The sequence below is a fragment of the Dryobates pubescens genome, chromosome 2 (genome assembly GCF_014839835.1).
Source record: "Dryobates pubescens isolate bDryPub1 chromosome 2, bDryPub1.pri, whole genome shotgun sequence".
NCBI lineage: Eukaryota > Metazoa > Chordata > Aves > Piciformes > Picidae > Dryobates > Dryobates pubescens.
The window spans coordinates 29823371-29847112 of record NC_071613.1 but is presented as its reverse complement, the minus strand read 5'-3'; the positions used below and the strand labels follow the sequence as shown (position 1 = coordinate 29847112).

At 39.7% G+C, this 23742-nt stretch overlaps 1 protein-coding gene across 3 annotated transcripts in view; it reads left to right on the top strand.

Annotated features, from left to right (window-relative positions):
• The first annotated feature begins 1100 nt into the window (after positions 1–1100).
• The window catches only part of ITGA4 (integrin subunit alpha 4), a 37551-nt gene continuing 14909 nt past the window's right edge, over positions 1101–23742 (top strand). For 2 of the 3 annotated variants that reach the window (XM_054173931.1, XM_054173922.1), the window contains exons 1-15: positions 1101–1517; positions 1605–1726; positions 9127–9233; positions 9332–9461; positions 10797–10864; positions 11534–11663; positions 15140–15225; positions 15552–15611; positions 15698–15835; positions 16828–16939; positions 19417–19511; positions 19893–19983; positions 21084–21129; positions 21495–21649; positions 22954–23108. In XM_054173931.1, the coding sequence (XP_054029906.1) occupies positions 1333–1517; positions 1605–1726; positions 9127–9233; positions 9332–9461; positions 10797–10864; positions 11534–11663; positions 15140–15225; positions 15552–15611; positions 15698–15835; positions 16828–16939; positions 19417–19511; positions 19893–19983; positions 21084–21129; positions 21495–21649; positions 22954–23108 (1680 nt within the window). In that variant the 5' untranslated portion in view covers positions 1101–1332. Of the gene's footprint in view, positions 1518–1604; positions 1727–9126; positions 9234–9331; positions 9462–10796; positions 10865–11533; positions 11664–15139; positions 15226–15551; positions 15612–15697; positions 15836–16827; positions 16940–19416; positions 19512–19892; positions 19984–21083; positions 21130–21494; positions 21650–22953; positions 23109–23742 lie in introns of those variants that run through there. The other variant, XR_008462916.1, reaches the window with a different exon arrangement.

The following is a 23742-nucleotide window of genomic DNA, read 5'->3' as shown; positions in this document are numbered from 1 at the left end:
GGCTCGAAATACCATTATACATATGTGATCCATATACATGGATTATTTTAGCAGCAGGGAAGCCCTGGTATTCAAGTTACTTCAGCAAGGCAAGGTTTGCAGCAAATACAGCTTTGATTTCAGCATGAGCTAAATCAGGAATCAGTGACTGACTGCTTAAAAACACACTCGTCTCTAAGATCAAGGGAGCCTTCCCAAGTCCTGCTAAATATCTGATATACTGCATGGTGCTCAGGTTTTTCTTTGTTCCCACGCTATCTGGAGGAACGGTTGGTAATTTTGCCAGCAACTGAAGTACTAAACAGGAATGTGAAAGTTACTCTACAATGTTTAAAACAAACAAACAAACAAAAAACCCAAAGAAAACAAACAAAAAACACCAACGAAAAAGCAACAGGGGGTTGTTTCCATTTCATCCCACACAGGAGGAAATCAATCAGCAGTGAGCAGTCTGGCATAGCCTGGGTGGGCAGACCTCAGGATTGCCCGCTACTGCTGGGGCAGTGATTTCAGGACTCATGTCCTCCCACTGGGTGGGAGAGAAGGACCCGCTCGGCCCAGGGACGGTGTGGAAAGACTTACAGCGCAAGGGGTACGGGATTTATTTATTTATTTACTCCTAAATCTGAAAGCAGTTTTCCTCCCAGAAGAGGGGCACACGCGCGCCTAGAGATCCCGGGCTGGTGCTCAGCGGACATGTGCTGCAGGAGGAGGAAACTCAACTAAGTGGGCCCGGACTCTTCAAGGGCTGGTGTGGTGGAAAGTTTTTAGGAGAAGTCTGCTAGCTCCGAGTCACCAAAACTCTCGCCACCCACTCCAGGCCGCACACCGTCCCAGCACACAAGCAGCTCTTCCGCGCCGCCCTCCGGGCAGGTGTACTGGGGCTGAAGAGAGGTGACGGCGCTATCCCGGCCGAGGGTAGGGATGGCCACACTTCACAGATTCGTGCCGTGCCCGAGCACACGGGGGTCTCAGAAGCTGTACCGTCCCAGTGTCTGCAGGCCGTAGCCCCTACCGCAGCAACCCTGTGAGTGCGGACTGGGCGGGGAGAAACCCAACCTCTAACTCCTGAGAAAGGAGAGGGGCTGCCCCTGCGCGAAAGTAGGCGGTGCGGCTGAGTGACTCCCCCATCCGGAGGGGACACCCCCACCCCAGGTTGCGGGGGGGCCGCCCGACCCGCCGGTAGCACAGGCAGCTACAGGGGCCGGGCTGCCGCCGTCCCGGGGCACGGTAGGGGTGGGGACGCAGCCGCTATCCTCTCGCCGGGCGGGGGAGCGGAGCGAGGAGGGAAGCCGGCGCCGGGCGCCCGTCTGCCTCCGACCCGCCTGAGCCATGCGGAGCTGCGTGCGGGCTAAGGGGGTTGCGGGCTGGGCCACCCCGCTGCTCCTACTCTGGCAGTGGCTGCCGACGGCGCGGTCCTACAACTTGGACACCCAGCACACGCTGCTTTTTCAGGGGGGCAACGGGACCTTCTTCGGGTACTCAGTTCTCCTGCACCGCCACGGCGAGGAAAGATGGTGAGTCCCTGGCCGGGCCCGTTCTGCTTGTCGCGCCTTTTCCTGGCTCTGGTGGCCCTTCTTCATGCTGTTCTCTCTGCCCCGCAGGCTCGTTGTGGGCGCCCCCCGGGCCAGCTGGCCCGCCAACATCTCAGTGGCCAACCCTGGGGCCATTTTCCGGTGTAGGATCGGGAGGAACCCCAGCAGGCGGTGCGAGCAGCTCCAGCTGGGTAAGTCGGCGCGGGGCGCGGGAACCCCGGCACTGAGGCGAGGGTGGGTGGCAGGGGTGATCGCGGCGGCGATGGGACAGGACGTTCCGTAGTCGCCAGCCGTTCCCTCACTGCGGCTCCTCTGCCTCTGCTTTCGGGAGGCGACGGGCTGCTGGCGGTTTCTCCTGGGTCCTTTCCAGATTATGCTTGCATTAACCTCTCGACGAAGGACGAGTTCAGCTCTCCTGACAAAGAATAGCAAAGGAGGCACCTTTTTTTTCTGTAGACAGAAAGTACTAAAATTTACTTTAGAGAACTCGCGTGTGACAGCGTCTATTCCCGTAGTTTTCTTTCCCACCTTTCAGCGCTCAGTCTAAAGCCTCGTTAGAGTTCCAGCCCGTCTCTCGTACTTCGTGGCAGAAAAGTAGCTTAACTTTCAGAGCAAAGGGTTCTGTCATTAGCTCAGAGATGGGCGGGTTGAAGTGTGTGCCTAAATCAAGCCTTGCCTTTGTAGGATCCGCTCTGAAGTGACTCTGAACTAGAGGTCGTGCAGATGGGTTCTCCCTGCCTGCAGATTTGTTGAAAATTTGAATTTCAGAGGAACAAAGTTATTTTTGACCGAATCATTTTTTCCTGCTTCTGCATTTCAATCTAACTTCTCCCTAGCTCCCTGGTGCCCATGTTTGTGAGATGTAACTGGATGCATTTACCCAGCTTCAGAGTGCTTGATACTTGTAAAGAGAAGAGCACTTTGCAAAGGGTTATTGTGAACATGCATTAATAGCTTTGGTCTCTGTTCGTGTCCTCTTTACATACAGTGCCATTCATTCTATCCCTATGCTATTTGTTCTATCCCTATGCTTTTCATAGAGAGCTTCCTGAACTTTCTGTCCTGCTGTGACTAAGACTGTCCAATCCGTTAGAACTATAAACTTGCCGCTCAGTGAGGATAAGAAGCGCGGGAAAGGATTTTCAAAATACTGGCAACCAACAAAAGTGATAGCACTCCATGACCTGATGGGCTTTCAGGGCAGAAGGCAACATTCTGTAACAAATGCATAAAAATTATTTCTCTACACATCTATACATATAACATAGAACCAGTGAGTTCTATCCATTTATTTCCTACAAATGGAAATAAGAGCTTTTTATAACTAAGCTACAAAAACCTAAGCAGTGCTTTACTTGTAGGCACATAAGGAAAAAACAAGCAGTTTCCCATGGAAGGAATTAAACTTATGTCAGCACAAGTAGTCCTTTGTTGCTTTGTAAGGGTTTTTTCCTTTCATTAAATTCATTCCAATATTAGATCTAACTGACTAGCCAACTAAAGTGATTAAATAACATGTGAAGAGGCAATAAACTCCTTCCCCTGGATTGGAGGTAAATATAGTCCTTCACTATGTAGGGGAAGGAAAGGAGGGGAAGAGTAAAAAGTTTTAGGTTCTTTAGCTCTATATACATCTACAGCACTGCTCATTTAGCTAGTGGAGAAACAAAAGCTCTGAAAGTAACTTGATGAGCTTTTCCTTAGTAGGTTAAGGGATTCTAAACAAAATAATGCAGCAGATGAATGAAAGTGTGTTTATAGCTCCAAAGAATAAGTTTACGACAGCTTCTGCTCCCAGGTTTGGAAGCTACAGGTTGCACAAGTTTTTGTCCTGCACTTCTAAAAGCAGCAATGCAACAAGAGCTACTTCATAAGATGTTTGTTTCCTTTGGTGGTAGATGACATCTTTACATCACTAAGGTGCATCTACAGTATTTCTGAAGTTGGATACTGAAAAGAAGTGTTCTGTTGTGAAAAACAGGTCAACAAGGTCAGTGAAGAAGCCAAAGACGGCTGTGGTTCATGGGATGTAAATGAGTAGAGTAGTATCTGAGTTTTTTAAGCCTCTGCTATCATTCCAAGTGGTCACCAAAATACATAAGAGAACTTGCAGTTGCAAAGCTGAACTTAATTATCTCTCATTTTGCTCATTCAGGCTGTCAGCAACTTTTGGACACAATGGTTTTATCCACACTGGGTGTTTCATCATTCTTCTACTTGTATTCTTGCTAATGACAAGTTTAGGTTCTGATCTTGTAGAATAGGGTAATTTTATTTGAAAAATGTCCAGGGTTATATTACATTGCTGGGACAGGCAAGTCAAGAAAGAGTTCATTTTGGTTTTCTCTTAAATACCTTATTTTGCATTTCTTTCAGTAAAAGTGTCTCTGAGGTAATAAATTTCTAATTATGAATCATAGAAATGTAGAGGTGACAACAGGCAATAGAAATGGGGGTTTCAAAATGTTTGGCCTTTGTAATAAACTGGATGCAAGTTACTTAGAGAGGTATGTTGAAATACTTTGTTGCAAGTTTTCACTAAAGGAGCCTCGAAACCAGCTTAACTAATTAATGAAGGATTCATGCACAATTAGGAAGCCTCCGATCACACAAAACCGCTGTTGTATTTTAATGTGAGACTTTCCAATCTGCTTTCTCAGTAAAGAAAGAGTTGCTGGAAATAGTGCTGTGCTGCAGTCGTACCGGTATCTGGAAATAACTCATCCAGGTGTTGCAAGGGCCTGGTCTGGTTTAAGTGGTGCCATGGGATACATTAGCAAATCTTTTTGTTAGTCAGCACTTTTAAATCTCTGATTGCTGAATAGAGAACCAATATTTTGACAGTTTCTTTTCTAGTTCTAGTACTTTTGTCAATGGTATCAACTATTCTAGACTGCTTGTTTATTTGTATTTGGAGTAGTTTTAGACATTGATTTGTAATCAAGCTCTAGGCACAAATGCAAAATACAGTGGTTTGTATTTTTAATTTGGAGCACTAAGTGTCCAACTTCTACCAGTCTTCTGGTGTTCTGAATTTCAGAACTTTGTCCATGGCAGTTTAGACTAGTCACAGGTATTTCAAAGGATCTTGCACAAAGTTCTTTAGATGTTTTAACCTATTACATTTTGGACTTGCAAAATATTACAGATACTCTTCCACAAAATGGCTCTCAAATTTGAAACAGTGATTCATTGACTAAAGATCCAGGAAACAATTTAGAAGAGTTGTTATCTAGTTTTAAAAAAATAAAGTCAGTGTATGTTGTTTAAGATGAGGCCAGGAAGCTCTGCCCAGAGTTTCATCCTTCCACTCTTCCGTGTAAGTCTCTGCTACAATCAACTTATGAACAAATTGCCCTCTGGCTCCCCCAACTGAATCACTACAATGGGAAAATGAACATTTAATGGTATTTCCCCAAAAGATGACCTGTTTGTTCAGTTTTGACTCCAGTAAGTTTTTGCCTTTGGTAGTTTGGCTTTTTGATCTCAATTGTCTTGCCCACACACTGCCAGTGGTCTCCTTTGAAATAGCCACACTGTTTTAAGACTGGGCCTCTTGGATCTAGGTCTGTTACAGATCTATGGAAACACCTGCCACTTAACCAAAATGTTTTGGGTAGAATCAGTTTGAGGAATGTAAAAGAATTAAGACCTATCAAGTTTGTGGAAAGAGAAAAGATTGCCCTGAATGAATGGGAGGTCTTGAAGAGGTCTTGCCATCTAGAAGCACGGTATCAGAAGGTTTGTCATCTTTGTGCTGGACTTTGTTGTTTTAATAAATTATCATAGAATCAATAAGGTTGGAAAAGACCTCGAAGATCATCAAGTCCAACCTGTCACCTAAGACCTCATGACTACTAAACCATGGCACCAAGTGCCACGTCTAATCTCTTTTTGAACACCTCCAGGGATGGAGACTCCACCACCTTCCTGGGCAGCACATTCCAACAGCTAACAACTCTCTCTCTGAAGAACTTTCCCCTCACCTCCAGCCTGAACTTCCCCTGGTGCAGTTTAAGACTGTGTCCTCTTGTTCTGAGAAATGGAGCAGAGGTGTTCTGGGGGGATAAAAATTATCATGGAAGGCTATTGGATATGAAAAGCTGGAGCAAGTTATATAAAACTGTTTTTTCAGATGACATTGCAAACATCTGTATTAGAGTCCTTGAGGCCAAAGCTAGAAGTGGCTTTGTAAGTTGTGAACTTATTTACATGTGATTGTTCTGTTTCTGTGTGTGCTTGCAGCAAGGATTATAGCAGAAGTGTATCTTCCAACTGTGTAATGCGCACCAGCTAGGCAATTACTTTTCTTCTGGAGACTTTATGACAGCTCATGCTCCTTTTCCCTGAGGCAGTGAAGCTGCCATGTCCTCTTGAGCTTGTGCAGTGCTGCTTTGTTGCTTGTGCAGAATATAGCGGCTTTTTGTCTTATGTGATAAAGCTTTTATAATGTCATACCTTGAGCAGGAGCTCATCATGGTGACTGAAAGGTCAAGCTCATGTTTCTCTCACTCACAAAGTCCTACCATTTTCATGGTAATTGCACGTTTGCCAGTCAGAGAAAGAGAGGAGATACAAGATAGCAGGTTAGCAGAGGGTCAAAGTGAACCTGGATTAAGAACGTATGATGCAGCCAAGGAAAAGTGGAATACAGTCCAACAAACATGAAGGAATGGTGATATTTTCCCTTGTTACAGCCTTCTGAAATAGACACAAGAATGAAATGCGGAGACAAGTGAAACTTCTTGTAATGTTCCACATCATCATTATCTGGTCTTGTCTGACGTACTGATAAAAATTCTCAGAAAGCCTCTTGAGATCTAAATTTCTGATACTGGTCTTCTCCACTTCTTCCATTTCTGGCAAATCTGCATACACTATAAAACAAGTCCCTGATGAATCATTGTCATAGGAGGATGTAAAGTGTTGCTAGAAGCAAGTTACCAGGAGTACCTTTTGTGATTTAAAGAAGGATTAATTCTTACACTTGGGAGTATAATGGAATTTTATTTTCTGAGGGATTTTCAGTCAGATTAAGATGCACTATAATTCATGCAAACCATGGAAATGTCTCCTTTAAGAAGTGGGGACTTCTACATGACATAACTCTAAATCATTTAAATTCCAAACTCGCGTCTGAAAATTGTTTGTGTTCAGTACATGGAAGTTCATGTCACTGACATTAGAATAGAATAGACCAGGTTGGGAAATGTTGACGACAGAGTACGGAATCAATACGGCCAACCAGTATGATTTAAGTATTGTTCAGTTTATTAAGGAACACCTACAGCTTATATAGACTCACAGAGCATAGTTGGCATAACTTCATTGGTTCCACACAGGTGTCCACACATCGTACTGTTATACATTATTGGTTAAACTACTAATATCACACAAGGTTGTTGATTGACGTGTGCATCCTGTTATTCCGAGATAATTCTCTGTGTTTATAGCTACCAGTACCTTGCTTTAGTTACAAACTGCTAGCACAGCATTATTTTGCTAAACTGCTAGCTACTTCTACACTTATGCTAAGCATGGCCTACCACTATGTCAAGCTCTAAGCTTGTATTGCCAGATTGCTCACACCACTTATTGCTATGATTGCCACAGGAGAAGACCAATTAGACAAGTAGGAGAATTTGGAAGCTTATAATTTAAAACTCAGTAATTGACAACCTGCACAAGTATCTTCATTTTAGTAGATTTCTAAAGTAGCACATTTTACTTCATGCGTGTCTTGGAGTAAGAGCCCACGTGTTGTTAATTACCGTTCCTCTTGTGATCTACAGGAATTTCTAAATTACAGTAACACAAGCTCTTTTGGTCCACAGACAGCTGAAAGTGAAGTTAATATGAGCGCTAAGGTCGGTTCCTGTTTACTTGGATTTTGCATTCTATTTCCTTGATGTCTTAGGGAAAGGCACATGGGGAGGAAATGACAAAAAGAGAAGGTTCATGTACCTCTTGGCCATGTGACTGTTGCTATTTTTGGAAGAAGGTAGAGTACAATTGCAGTATGCAGGGTGCATCATCCTCTCTGCAGTATGATGAGGGGTTCTGGGCTGCACTAATCTGGTCTCGCCATTGGAGCAGAGTGAAATTGTGATGTTTGGAAAAAAAGTGGAGAGGTAGCATGGAAGTAGAATAAATCAAAGCTCCAGCAGTTTCTTCAGACAAACGTCAGTTGCTAGGTCTCTCACAAAACTGGAGGGAGTGAGCTCTAAATTAAGGATGGTTGTTGAGTGTAATTCCTACAAATGCTTCTCCTCACATTTCCTTGCCATGTGATAAAGCATAATCTTGATCCCATTAATCTGGCATTGTCTCTCCAAATGTCTATGACATCCTAAGTATACAATCATTTAAGTTAGTGTTGGTCATGGGAATATATGTGGCAAAGCGCACAGTCATTCATGTCTCTCCTGGGTACTGAATACGAGGTGTAACTTTTTATTCTGTTTTCATATGCAATCAATGTTGTGTGGTTTTATGCCTTGTAAAAGGAATTCAGTGAGTCCACTAAATTAGGAGTGTAATTATTTAAACTTGCTAATAAATGGATAGTAATACATTTAATCTGTTGTGAGTATGGTTTGGGGAGTGGGGTTACTTTATTATTTCCCTGTCAGTCACTGTTCCTGTCAGCCTCACTGAACTGTGGTCCACATTGTCTCTCTCTTCTGGGTAACTAAACCCCATCAGCCTCAGAAGTTTTGGGTTCACCAATAACTGCATTGAATCTGGGAAGGCCTTAACAATTCCGAAGAAGAGCTCGTTCAAGTGACACGATGTATTTCCTTATTTTGTAAGAAGTTTCTTCATAAACTGTCATGATGATGCACAGGAAATACTTATTCAGTAGTCTTGTTAGTACTTATAAGAACATCTTACAAAATAAAATCTTGCCTTTTATATGGTAAAGTACTTTTAAATGTATGTTTTTTTTTACCATGGATACCATTACTGCTTTCTAGAAGAAAGCAAATATTGGCTAACTGTACCCTTTGGGGGAGGCTGGAAGAAATTTCATTATGTTCTCTAAGGTTGAAAAAATTAACTCTCAAGAACAAAAGCAGCTACTACTAAATAATTGCAACAGTACAAAGAATACACGGGACATGCATATACTGTGATCTGAGATCCCTAGATCTCTTTGTTTGATAGCCATTTGTAGTACATATCACTTTTGGGAATGCTACCAGTAGCTATGTAGTTGAAGAGCTGCTCGCTTTAGACTGGAGTTTAGATAGGGCTCATGGGTGTTTCTTGTGTTTCTTAGAAACTTTTAGGTTGAAGAGCACTTGCAAAGTCAACCCTTCCATCAGACTGAGTGTAATGTCACTTTCTAGCTTAATTTCAATAACGATGGAGAAGCCAGTCCTCACTGCCAGCCTGTCATAGTATGCTTCATTTGGTTATGTGCAACTGTTCCTTTGTTCAGTAAGAAAGTGAAAAGTTTATGTAACACAGAGCTCAGATCCACCTTAATTACTGCAGTCTCCCCATAGAGTTCTTGGGTGTCAATGCTAACCTCAACACAGCCCTTCAACTTGTCCTCCTGCTCAGAACATTGGTCTTTGTGTTCTAGGCAACCCCAGTGGAGAGCGCTGTGGGAAGACTTGTCTGGAAGAGCGTGATAATCAGTGGCTGGGTGTCAGCTTATCGAGGCAGCCAAAAGAAAATGGATCCATTGTTGTATGTATTAACTGCTGGAGCTGCCTGTCTATTTGTCAGCCTGCCTTCACCTTTCATATGCTTCTGTGTCAAACATCCTGTTTGGTTTTTATCCCTAGGCTTGTGGACATAGATGGAAAAATATCTTTTACATAAAAAATGAACACAAACTCCCATATGGTATTTGTTTTGCTGTCTCTTCTGATTTTCGAACTGAGCTGAGCAGAAGAATATGCCCATGCTATATAGGTAAGCAGAATCATTGGGCCCTTTGTAGGGAAGGGTAAGATGCGTAATTGCATGATGGTCCTTAATGCATGATTGCATGTTTGTGAGGACCTGGTGTTGCTCTGATAAGGCTTTCTGCAATCAAAGGTTTGAAGATTGACTGCAGATGATACAAGGTCAGATTCTGATGTGATTTGTTAGCAAGATGTTTATCACTTTAAAGAAACGCTGCTTTCAACAGGCTGAAAAATTAGTTTAAATATGACATCAGAATACTTGCTCCTTGCACTGGATCACTGAAGGGTGTGTGCTTCTCAAGAAAAGGCCAATAAAGGACATCCTTTTTTCCTTTACTCTGTTGTTTGCTTGCTCTGCTCACAAGAGTGCTGCACAGCAGAGCAGCAATTATTACCTGCAAGTGATTGTTGCCATCTGCTCATTAGCTTTGATAGAAAGCTGCTGTGGTTCCTTGACGGTGTGTGTTCCTGTTACTTACTTGCCTCCTGCCAAGGCCCCAGCTGTGGTATAAGACTTTTGGTGGTCCTTCTTCAGAGAACTTCAGGAAAAGAATGAGTCAAGACCTAAAGCTATCAAATGAGCCCATCCCTGCCTTTGCTGTTACACCGACCTCCCATCCAGGAGAACATTCTTGTGACCCTGCTTTGTGCCAATGCAAGGAAGAGCTCACAATGTGGCATACCTGTGCAGACCAATAGAGTAATGCCATGAAATGTCCTGCTGCTCCTTTGGAGACTGTTAGGAGCATTGGTGAAATCATGCTTTTTAAGTGAAATCATGACTTTTTAAGTGAACAAATCTATGGCAGAACTGAAGGGAACCCTGATGGGAGGCAGTTAACAAAGAAAAGCAGGAAAGCGGAGCTGGCAGAGATGGATATAAAGAAAACTGCAAAGGATGATAGATACTAATATGTCCAAGACAGCCATAGCACAAGTCTTTCAGAGCACTAGTGGACCATCAGAGAGCCACTCCTATCAAGATAGGTAATCCAATTAGGCCTAAACTGTGCACAGTAAAATTGTTAATCTTACCTAGCTATACTGCTCAAACTATTTGTGCTAATTCATTCATGGAAGAATCTAAAAAGAAAAATACAGCTTTTAAAGTCACAAGATTTCAAAGGCAGCTCTGATCAAGTGATACCTACTGCTTTGGGTTTGTTTCCATACTATATTGAAACCAAGGGTTACACAGTGGAAACAGGTGGTTTTAGTTTTATTACAGAACTGAAAGCCAACATTGTTTTGGTCTTAAACTTGTTAACAATTCTGTTGATGACCTGGTAATAAATTGTGAAACTTCTCATAGTTATTAATATTTCTTGCTTGTTACCAGATTATGTGCGAAAGTTTGGAGAAAACCATGGGTCATGCCAGGCTGGAATGTCTAATTTTTACATTGAGGTGTGTATTAAAGATACCAAACCCCTCTCTCTCTATATGTATACTTATATGTATACATACAGAAAAACATAAATGTAAATGCAAATATTAACACTTTCTTTTATTGTGGGAGGGAAAAATCAGACTTTTTTTCATTTCTTCTTAGTTGAATCCTTGTAAAAGTTGTGTGATAATTCCCAACTGATACTTTTACTTTTTATTCCCAAGAATTCTTGTACACCTTACTACATCCAAAGTTATTTTCCATCTGGAAGAAGAGCATGAATATAACAGAATAGAAAGTATTATTATTATCTTTGAAGTAATGCTTGATATAGCATTAATACTAATAATGCTTACCTTCTTGCTTTACACACTAATATTCCTTGTTGTCTCCATTTTACCTTAATACTACGATTTCTAAAAAAAACTAAATATTTTGAGAAGATAATATCCTCACTGTTACTCTTTGAAGTTTTTCACAGCTCAAAGTTTGTAATAATTGTATTTTTTAGTAAAGTGAGGAAAATATTGTCTGTGCTGTAGCCATAATTCCCCAATACTGAGCTAGATGCATCTCCAGAAGCACTGAATTCACAGGAGTTCTAAAGAAAAGTATTTGACTGGTTTTGCTTACTTTTATGAATATTTAAGTAAGAATGACATGGCTTTGTTTTATTTTTCTTGTAGGACTTAATAATAATGGGAGCTCCTGGATCATTTTATTGGACTGGCTCTGTCTTTGTATACAATACAACTGCAAACACAATCCATGCTTATACAGATTCAAATAACCAAGTGAAATTTGGCAGTTATCTAGGTACTTAAAAATATTTACTATTTTACAAAAAATATAAGCCAAAGATTAGGTAAATAGCTGATAAAATGATGCAGTGCTTTTAGTGCTGTTATTATTGATGCCAGAAGCAACAGTTCTAAAGATGTGTTCTGATTTTGTTAAATATTATTTAATTTTAGGGCTTCCTCTGTATTCTTTTTACATGTAAATTTCTTAAACATTGGATTTCTGTTTTTATTCTCTCTCCACTGAGTTTCTGTTGTTTCTTGATTTAGAAAGTAGAGATAAGATTGATTAGCAGTGGTTTGCACTTCACTGTAAATTCTGAAATGCAGCCAAGGGCCTTCGTAGCAAAAGACATAATGATTGCACATATAACAGAAGTATAAAAAGGTTGTTACAGTGAATGCTGCAAGAAAACATGTCTTAATTGCATTGTCAACGTGGGGAAATGTGCTATGACCATCAACAATAGACTTGCCTCCAATTGTGTTTGGGGTTTTTTTTTATTATTTATGGGGGTTTTATTCCAACCATATCTTGGACTGGACACATGGGAGAGTAAGCCTTATCTATGAAAGTCTGCAAAGAAGGACATGAAACTCCTACTTATGTACCTGTATTCAAGTAATTAGATGAATTTAGTGCTAGAACTTGTTAGAGTTTATGCCAAGAACTATGAGCAGCTTCAGTTTTCTCACTAGACACTAAGAAAAGCTTGTCTGTTCTTCCTGAACAAGAATATTTTTGCCTGTGACCACTGGTTTTTGCATTTTGCCATTCATAGGTCCAGTTCACATGGATAAATATTTCCTGTTTCTGACTTCACTCTTTTGACAACAGGAAGCAGGCATACATTATGAAATAACTGTTATGAAATAAAAAGTAACTGACACTTCAGAATTCAGTACTGAGCCTTGCAGAGTCTCTGGGCTCTGAAGGAAAGTCAACTGAAAGAAATGTTTGATGGTAATCAGATACCCAGATCACGATCGTTAACCACTAAGGTTTCTAACTGTTTACAAAGCAAATTAAAAACTTCAGAGAATGCTTGCTCCATCTTTCTACTAACAATCAGGAGAGAAAAATACTGCATTTATCTGAGGAAAAAAGCTCATTCCAGGTTTCTGCTTCTACAAGTATAAGAATGACAATTTCTGTAATAAATTAGTCAAATCATTGACAGCCAAAAGGCAAATAGAGGCAGATGAATAAAGGCTTGCATAAGGGCTTTACTGGGGAGGATGTAGGGAAGGCCCTCCCTGACATACACAGTCTCTCTCAGATCCCTTGGCCAACCAGGACTTGAGATGGAGCATGCTTCACAAATATTTTTCTAGTGCTGTGGTGCAACTGTATCAACCTGCATTCTGGCTCAGCAGAGCCATGTGCCATTTAGACTTGCTGTTTCTACAGCAAAGTGAAGAAAGGGTCCATTGGTCACGGGTTGGACTTGGTGATCTTTGAAGTCTCTTCCAACCTTGGTGATTCTGTGATTCTATGGTTAGCTCATTGGTGTCCTTCCACAGTAGCAGCTGTGATAAGCCTTAAGTTTTTCATTGTTCCATGCTACTCATACTCCACTTTGTTCCTTCATAATTATACATGATGTGGTTGATAGAAGGTAAAGGCACTGTCTCCCTCTCAGCCTCTGTTCTGTCACATCTTTGACATTACGTCCAAAAAACTAACAAGCTAATTGTATTACTCAAGATTTATCTTTTTTGAAGTCCAAGTTTGCTTCTCTCTTAAAAAATGAACAAAAATATCCTTAAGAAGTAGTGGAATATATTTCACTATACTTCACACTGTACTCCACAGTAGCAGAGTATATTGTGACCAGAGTGTAATTCAGGCACATGACTAAGCGTAAATATCTACCTACCCTATCCTTCTTTGAGCAGGACATGAGAAGTTGGTTTCTTTATTTGCATTTTCATTAAACCATTAAAGAGTAATAATTAACAAATTAGAGATTGCAGGAAGAGTGTGCAAAAATAACCGTAAGTTGGAAGAAAAAAAGGTGTTTCAGACAATTTAAAGAAAGTGGCAGTATGTTACTTCTGGTAGTATTTCCTTGAACACTTTGGAGTACCTTGGAGATTTTATGGACTTATTTTTAAAGGAATTAGATAAATAAATCATTCAAATCATCTGTGCCTTGACAAACTGCTGTAAAGAAGTGATTAATAGACTCTTTCTATTAGAAATCTGAGAATGGCATATTTTAATATCAGTGCAATTGAGGTCACTCTAATTACTGTTGGCTTTGTGTGTGTGTGTGTATTTGGGTTTTGGGTTGTTGGGATTTTTTGGGGGGTGTGTGTGTTTGGCTTGTTTTCTGGTTTTAGGTGTTGATGTTTTGTTTGGTTAGGGTTTGTTGGGGTTTTGTTATTGTTGTTGGTTGGGTGTTTTTTTTAAGTTCACTGGATTACCAATGTTTACACTTCAGCAAAACCAAAATAACTAGAAAATAAAGGTCAGAGGAGGTAAATTGAAGTACATCCACATTAAGCTTAACTCTAAACATAATGTTGATCATTAAAAGATAAATTGCCTTATTCACCTCTTTTTAGCTTAAAATACAAAAAGAAAAACCCAACTTAATGAGAACTTGAATTCTAGAGAGTTATCTTCACAGACAAAAGATTTAAGGCTCATTCTCATCTTATCCAAGACTATTTTTCCATTTTCTTTGCATGCTGTGAAAATGAACAGCCATTCAGTAAATGCAAGAGTAGCAGAATATGTTAACTGTCTTCCCTGTTTCAACATAGCCATAATGTATTCTGGAAAGAGTAAGGATGACTTGTGTAACTACAGATTAAGGCGTTAGTCTTCAATTTGCAGTTCTGTGGCTGGTTGTCTGCACTAGAGTATGGTGCTGTTTGTTAAGAGCTGTCTCCACATACAGCAGTGTGGAGACTTACAGAGATTCACTTACATAACCTGATGCAATGCTTTCTTACTACAAAATCAAGCTTTTGCTCCAATTTGTGGCTGACATTTTCATATGTGTATATCACACTGCTGTATGTGTGCAGATGCATGTAAGTAGCACAACACGTCATTTTTCTGCAGTCCAGGTACAACAATAGTCAAAGAATAACAATTGAATCAAGTATTTCCACACTTCAGTGGTTTCATCATTTTTATTTCTGTTACAATATGGACTCACCAAACAATTGCAGAATATGTAGTAACAGAAGGTGTTTGCAATTTATAAAACTATCCTTTAAAATATGGCAGAAAATTGAGATCCTGGGATGACATTAGTGTTTCAGACACTTCTTTCTGCTTGCTAAGACTTACTGTTTGTATTGAACTTTTGCTTATATTTCAAAAACTTTCTTTTCTGTTTTCATTGCTAACTCACATGAAGTCTGAATGTTGGACTTGGAATAATTTGTGGTGTTGACAGCTTTTACACATCATGCTCCCATTTTTTGTCTTTACATAACATTTCCAGAATTGAAAAGCACATTTCTAATTTACAGGATACTCTGTTGGAGCTGGACATTTTCTGACACCAGACAGTATAGAAGTAATTGGAGGGGCTCCCCAGCAGGAGCAGACTGGTAAAGTAAGAGACCATCTATACTGTTGGTTTGAAAAATATACCCCCACATACCCACCCATGATTTTTCAATTTAGATTGACATAGCCAAGACAACAACCTGAGAGATGTGATTTCTCTCAGAGAGAAAAGTCAAAGAAGGAATGAGTGAAGATGATAGTCTAGGTAACATTGCTGTGAACTATGGTGATAAAGAAAGGTACAGATAAGAACTAGTAACTATCTGTACATTGTGATACGTTTCTTTGCTGATTTACTAGCACATCCTGTAGAGAAAACACAGGGAATTGTATCAGATTACTGTTTGCTAAACTATTATATTTTCATTTTAGGCATACATTTTTAGCATTGAGAAGCAACTAAATATTCTGTTTGAACTAAAGGGGAAAAAGGTAATCACACCAACTCTTTGCACTTTATAACTTCTAGCATAACTTCGTCAAAATTCAAAATTAATGTGATTTCTTGTTTCACACAGCTGGGTTCTTACTTTGGAGCTGCAATTTGTGCTGTGGACCTGAATTCAGATGGCCTCTCTGACTTGGTAGTTGGTGCTCCAATGCAAAGTACCATCAGAGAAGAAGGAAGAGTTTATGTCTATATCAATTCAGGTTCTGTAAGTGTTTTCTTTTCAAAACACATGGTGACACAGTCACTTGTATAAAAGCTAGGAAGAGAGATCCTCTCTCTTACCCACACACTATTTCAGGACATAGGAAAAACAACCCTAGAACCATGATGACAATCCCAGCAGGACTGTATAGGACACCTGCAAAGGTTAGCTGTATAAACTATCTTGTTGTTTACATTAGTCTTAGAACTGAGGGCAGACTGGCTTTGTTTCTTAGTAATTTCAGGTGCTGACAGCCTGCCACTACAGCCTCTTTCTAAGCTCTCCTCCATTACCATGCTTGCTACTGAATGTGAAGAGCAACTTATTTAGTTGCTTCAGAAACAAACAAGAATTAAAAATTTGCATGCATTTAGTGGTAGCAGTTCAGGAAAGAGTTTGGTAGTCCTCAGTTTGGCAAATAAAGTAACTGTATAGATTATGCATTAGAATTCACTTCCTTTTATGTTTTTTAAGGATCAGAAGGGAAAGTATAATAATTACTTAGTGTGTGCTTCTGAATTTGTTCAACTTAGTAAATTTTATCTTCATTTCCTTTTTTTTTCTCTTCACACTAATACATATTTATTTTCTTATGCTTGCAGTTAACTTTCTCATAACACTTTTTCCTTAGAGAGAACTAAGTCACTCCAGGGGATTCCTACAACTAACTAAGGCACACGTAATAGCTCTCAAGCAGCTACTGTTTATGAGTTACTTAGCAAACACAGTTTTCTCAGAGCAGTAACCCCTTGTATTCTGATATAAGCTTACCACTGTTTGTTATACAGATGTAACCTATGGGCACACGCTGCTCTTCATTTTAAAGAACAGCTTTCTTAGTCTTTATCATTCTTACACTGAAAATGCTGTCCAGTGACTTTAATAATGCTCAATTCTGCACCGAGGAGTTAAGTAGGATTGTGTATTGGTGTCCAAGGCAGTTCTAGCACTTTGAGTAATGCTCTGAATGTGACATTGACTCTCTTTTCCTGCAGGAGGCAAAGATGGTAGAACTGAACTTAGAGCTCAGTGGGAGTGACTCTTATGCAGCCAGGTTTGGGGAGTCCATAGCCAATCTGGGAGACATAGATAATGATGGTTTTGAAGGTAAGTATATAAAGAAAGTCCCCTAGGTTTAACTCTCTCTGAGCAGTGGACTGTCATGATAATAGGAAATTATGGAAGTCTAAGGAGACTTTCAAGTTATCACTTGACCTTGCTTTCTAAGCCACTGTTTGCAGTACAGCTATTTCACAGTCATTGATATGTAATACCAAGATCAGGTTCTGTGACTAATAAAGACCATGAGCATAAGGTGGTAATATAGTCCATAGCTTTGGGTGCTGGACCTTAAAATCTGTGTTTTAACATCTAGAATGATTGTTATGACATTCTACTTCTCCTCTGGGAGCTGGACTAGATAACCTTTAAAAAGGTCCCTTCCATCCCAAAATTTTCATTAATTTAGCTTCCATTCAGGCTGCCAAAAATGTGTTTGCTACAGACAGCCCCATAATCTGCTGCTTTCAGATTCTTTCCTTCCAAGACCATTCACTGGCTGTTCAGGTAGCCTGCAAAAACACAGCTAGCTGAGAGGCCTCCAGTTAGTCTGAAGACAAGCCGACGGGATCTGGCCCAGTGGCTTCATTCATCTTGTCATGGTTTCAAACAAATAGGAATAGCCAGTGTTCCTGTTTGAAAAACTGGCATGTGCTCCCCTCCAGCAGAAGGGCAGGCACAAGAGGCTGTGTAGGCACAGGATAAAAATACATTTTCTGCATAAACAGTTTCAGTTTTGTTCATCAAAACTTGGACTGTGTACTGGAAGCCAATGTCCTTTGTGCAAAAACAAAACACAAAGCTTTTTCTGGGCTGTATCTTTACCAGTTCCACATTTTTCTTCACACTGCAGAATTACCCTTTTTCATTTGCATTTACAACCCATGGTTCTCCTTCCATTCCTTCTTGTCATGTGCTCTTAGTTCTGTTCCATAACTTGCAGAGCCTGGAGCAGCCATTCTTTTTCCTTAAAGTAGTCTTTTTTTCCTTAAAGTAGTCCTCTGTGGTTTTTTTTTTTCTGCCTATGGTTCCTGTTCCTCAGGATCTTTTCAAATTTAATTTCTCCCATTTTGTGTCGATTTTGCAATTAGACAAGTTTCAGGTTTTGCCCCAAAACATTTGCAAACCACTAAAGAAAACCATATCCAAAGGTAGGGCTGGGGAACAGAGAAGTAAAATCAGATTAATAGCAGCACAGTAAGTAGATGAATGTCATAGAATATAATGTAAAATGGGCATCCTAAAACTGCAGGGGGGAGGCAGACCAAACAAGTGCATGAGCTTTTGAAGAGAGCAAAAACATGGCAAAGAAAAAGCGGAGGCTGTATTGTAAGTGGCAGCAGGAAATTTTGTAAGAAAAACAGCTGGAAGCAAGATATAAAGAGAAATTGGGTGTTAGAAACCATTTGTCTGTGGTAAGTAATAAAAAAAGCGCAGCAGAGCCCACTTCTTCAGTGAGCTAAGCAATCAGCGTCAGCCCTGTGAAGAGAATGGTAGAATGGCATGTGTACTGGTGTAGAATATGACCTCTTCAAGAGCATGTGTATAGTTTTAATTAGCACAACTTGGCTGTGCTATTTTCATCTTGCCAGCAGAGAGACTACGTTTTGTGTATTTTGGTCGCTAAAGTATGGATTCAGTCAATACGGATTCAATTATGGAATTGTTCAGTAAAGCCAAATCATCAGATCTTAGCTTTTCTTGTGATTTTTGGTTTGTTGCAGCATGCAGTATTTCTCAATTGCAGGCAGATCAGTTTTGCTTATTTGTGAATGATTGATTTATAATAGTGACTTTTCCTCCCTCCACTTTTTGATTAACAACCCCTGGCTATTGGAATCATGGGGCTTTTTGGTTGGTAAGGGCTATTGAGGGTGGGTGGGTTGATTGGTTTGTTACGTGTCAGCACACTACTCTGAGATTAATTCATACAGGCATAAAACAAAGCCCTTTGTACAAACCAGCTACCATCATTTACTTGTTAAATGTCTGTTCAATCCTGTTATCAGCTGTTAAAGATATTTCATAGAAAAATAAGTGGTTCATTTCAGGCAGTGTAATAAGAGTACTTTCAGTCATTTAATCCATGTCGGAGTAACAACTGTGCAGGAAAAGCATCATAGTTTCATGAATACAAGAAGGGAGTTGTTGTTTTATTTTGAAAGACTAGGATAATTTTGGCTGTTCTCCGTGATAACCTCATAACCACTTCAGTACTGGTAGGAACAGACTTTGTCTTGAACAAAATGATTGTATTTGGCCCTTGTTTTCCAGAAACCTAGTATTTAAGGTAGAGTTAAGTTGCTGGGCAGGTCTGTATTGTTTCCATCTATTCTATTCTATTCTATTCTATTCTATTCTATTCTATTCTATTCATTTGCTTTATATCTATCTTCAGCTCTTTTGAGTTCAGTTAAATGAATTGGACTAGCACTGCATGCATCATGATTTGGATTTCTTTAACTCTTCCTTGTTTGTATTTGCTAGTAAACTGATTATTGTTAAATTAAATTGTTTTTCCACAGATGTAGCAATTGGGGCTCCACAAGAAGATGGTTTAAAAGGGGCTATTTACATATACAATGGCAGGGAAGATGGAATAACACCCTCATTTTCACAGGTATGCTTTTCAATGGAAAATACTAAATTCAGGAAAACCTCAAGTTTAAATTTGGAAGGATTTTTCCTTCATTGTACCTTCTGACTGAGATAATTTAAAACACTTCAGAAATCTTCTACATAGTCCATGATTTACAGTCATAATATAACCTGTATCCAAAAAATAAATTGTTTTGGAAGCCACCGGAAGAATTTGTGGGACAAAACATTGGCAGTAACTGAGAAGTGTTATTTTCAGAGATATACTTTCTAGCAGAGGTAAGCCTGTAACTGCCTTCAGCAGCAGGATGGTTGTGCTAACATTTTTTCACGGGCAATTGCAACTCAAAGATTAGCTTTCCAATAATAATTTTCTCTATTATCTTTTTTTTTTGCTTCTCAGAGAATACAAGGACATCAAGTCAGTAATTCTTTAAGCATGTTTGGACAATCCATAGCAAGTGGCATTGATGCAGATAACAATGGTTATCAAGGTGAATTAAACAATTTCATTCGTTCTTCATTTTCAAAAGAGTAGAGAATCAGGGGGGAAGAACTCTACTGTCATATTTGTTACAGAAGCAAAATCTGTTATTCAGATGACATGTCACAGATCACATTTTGGGAAGGCAAAAAAAAGAAGGTAGAGCTGAGGCCAAGCAGTCAGTTTTTGCAGTCATCTAACAGAAGGACTGAGAATGATGCAGTAGTAAGATCATCATGCATAAGAGGAATTGAAATATAATTTTTATGTCAGTCATCTCATCTGATAATGTCACAATGAGTTAGTTTGGGCACTGGAACCACGTTTGTTGTCCAGAGTAGTGTGGTAACCTAAAAATCTTACTGGTCTTCAGATAGTCTGGATTTTGGCAGGAGTTATTGAGCTCTTTGACTCTCAGTCTGTGTGAGATATATTAACCTGACTCAGGACTTGTGGCACTGGATTAGAAATGTTGAGGGGTTCTTGTGGGCGTGACACAATGATGCTAGCTTGGTGTAGAACAGCTTAGCTGTTTCCAAGTATACACCCAGTGTTTTATTTATATTGTCAGAATACATTGACATTTTGCAGATACATGTTATGGCAGGTACTGCCTGTCCTGCCCCTGGGGGTGTAAAAGCATAAACTTATCATGAGGTGCATGCTGTGTGCTCTGGCTATGTCTGCAGAAAAGTTATCCAGGTCAGTTTGTAAGGCTGCGCTGAGAGGTAGTGCACAAGTAGACTGCTGTCAAGTCACCTGTTAGACTCATCTGACAGACTTTTGCTGCCTCATTTGAGAGGTACACATGCTGTGCGTGTGTATTTCCTTACTGCATGAAAAGTGTTCAGTTAGTTTGGAATAAATGAAATATTTTTTTCTATTTATACATTATTTCATATATACAATATGAAATAACACATAGCAATATTGAATATCTGGATTAAAAAGAACACATTTAAATCCTATTATGTGCCTTGTAGTAAAGGGAAATTGGTGTTTAAATGCTGACCAAAATGTGACTACGCTATGTAACGCTTGTACCTGAGAAGTAATTCCTTTGGACAAATTATGCTGATCCTTTTTTTCTTTTAATTCGTTCTTTGACAGATGTAGCAGTTGGTGCATTTCTTTCTGATTCTGCTGTGGTGCTGAGGTAAGACTCTTGCATTTTGCTGATTTTAAAGGCCATACAATTTAACTGTATTCTTAAGGCAGTTTAATACAACTCCGTAATGTGTTTTTAAGCTCCTGATATTCTCCTTGGTGTCTTGAGCTTCAATCATTAGGGTCCAGAATGCTCTACTTCTAAAACATTTAAGTGAAAACTTTGAAGAAAAAACTGTTCTGAAAGATTTTGAGGCAACAAACAATATGCATATAACTATTTGTTTTCTGAAAAATGCAGATAGTTTAAAAATTATAATTAGATATAAAAACAGATTGTCAGAGATCGTTAAATTCTTAACAATACGCTACTTCTGAAGTGTTTTAAGAGCATTAAATCTTCTCTATTCTTAGAGCAAAACCAGTGATAATTGTCGAAGCTTCTTTGAAACATCTTAATTCAATAAATCGAACTAATTTAAACTGCATGGAGAATGACCAGCCTGCCGTCTGTATGAATTTGAAGATATGCTTTACCTATACAGGACGAGATGTACCTGGTTATATTGGTAAGCTGCTTGGAAAAAATCCCTGTGTACATGTAAATGCACCTATTTACAGAACAATGCTATTGGTGTTCAATGGACCATTAATCTAAATAGGGTGAAAAATGAAAAATTAACCACATGGATCTTGGGGGCAGTCAGAGCGTACCTGCAGGATGGCCAAGGGATCAGGCCCAGCCAACATGGATTTAGGAAGGGCAGGTCCTGCCTGACCAATCTGATCTCCTTCTATGATCTGGTGACCCACCTGGTGGATGTGGGGAAGGCTGTGGATATAGTCTACCTGGACTTCAGCAAGGCCTTTGACACCATCCCCACAGCAAACTCCTGGCCAAGCTGTCAGCCCATGGCTTGGAGCTTCTGTGCTGGGTTAGGAAACGGCTGGAGGGCCGAGCCCAGAGAGTGGTGGTGAATAGTGCCACATCGTAATAACTAAATCCATTATCAAAATAGGTTTCAAAATGAGACAGTATGTTAGAGCATTCTGTGAATGCTTTCCTTTATGTGGTTACCCAGGGACCATATTCTTTCCTGCTCAGGGCCCAACAGGAGTGCCTGTCAGTTTGTCTGAACTTTACACATGCAAATGTCTGGGCTGCTGCTTTGCATTTGGATAGGGAATTAATGGTGGGTGAATGTCTTTAATTCATGTACTACATTGAGTCAAATGTAATTATTCAGTATGATAGTCATAAGTCCTCTAAAAGCAGTCATCCTAGACATGGACCAAACCATATAGGACTGCTGTAGGATAAAATCTTCTACTTACCAGTACAGAAAAGACACTCTTCATAAAGCAGCTGAAGCACATGGTTGTACCATTATGTAACATTATGTGAAAGAAAGGAAGCCCATCGATGTTAATGAAAAATATGCCTTGTATTATATTTCCTATGATGCATATTCTGTCAAAACTAGTATTGCTTGAAGTAATACCTGTTGGAGGGAGTATTTATGGTGAACTTAGTTAAAATTTTCCTTGTATGTTGTCTATTGAAATTTAATGTCACCCCTGCAAGTAACTGAAGCAAGTTTGATTTAAATAGACTCTGTTAGAAAACTATAAATGCAACTTGACAAAACTGTCCCTGCTGTAATAACATGTATCAGAAATCAGCAATCAATTTTCAGAGGGCTAGAAACTTTCATTAGATATGGGTTTATGTCAAAGAATCTTTAATCATAGCATTTCAAAATTATTGTTATGGACCATGATTAAGGAACTGAGTCAGAAGACATAATAAATTTATGAAAATTATAGCACTTAAGTTTTAAGAACTTGCATTTTCCATGGCTTTTATTTGCAGTACTGCTTTATAATCTGAGTGTTGATGTGAACAGAAAAATGGATACACCGGCAAGATTTTATTTTTCCTCCAATGGAACATCTGATACAATCTCAGGAAATGCAAAGATTTACAGCAAGAATATTACCTGCAAAGATCACCCAGCATTTATGAGGGTAATGTAATTTTCAGTATGTATTGTCCTGTAAATCCTTTGTTCTCTTTAGTGAAGCACACCTGCTGCAAAAGAACCAATTTTGTTTTGCAATTGCATCCCATCATTTCATAAGTAAAGTACTTGTGTTTATGACTTCCACAGTTAATGTGTTTTAACCCTGATGCTTTCTTGGCTTTCTGTGGGGAAGTGAATAGATCTGCCATCTCTTCTGTCAGGGAGAATGTGCACAATAATAATAATCATGGTGGTGAAGTAGGACAATTGTGTTCTTGGCTTTTTCCTTTTACCCTTTTTAATGGATGGCAGATCATAGATTGAGGCTGGATTGGAGCAACAACAAAGGTCCAGTATAACGTGCATTTGCTGATTGAAATTTCCTGCGTATTCTTAATGCAAAAGCTTCAAGCTTGTAATTACACAGAGAAAATGTTTGTTATTTTGCCATTTGTGATGATTTCAAAGAACATGTGTATGGTCTTGCTCTCCTTCTTGCTGTGAGTAGATGAGGTAGACTCACCTGATAAGGAAAGCACCCATTCCTGATCCATATGAAGTGAAACAAAGATGATTGCTAGAAGGAAGTCCATAGTTTGGTCTGGTTTAGGAATTTGTTGCAAGGGATGGAGCACTCT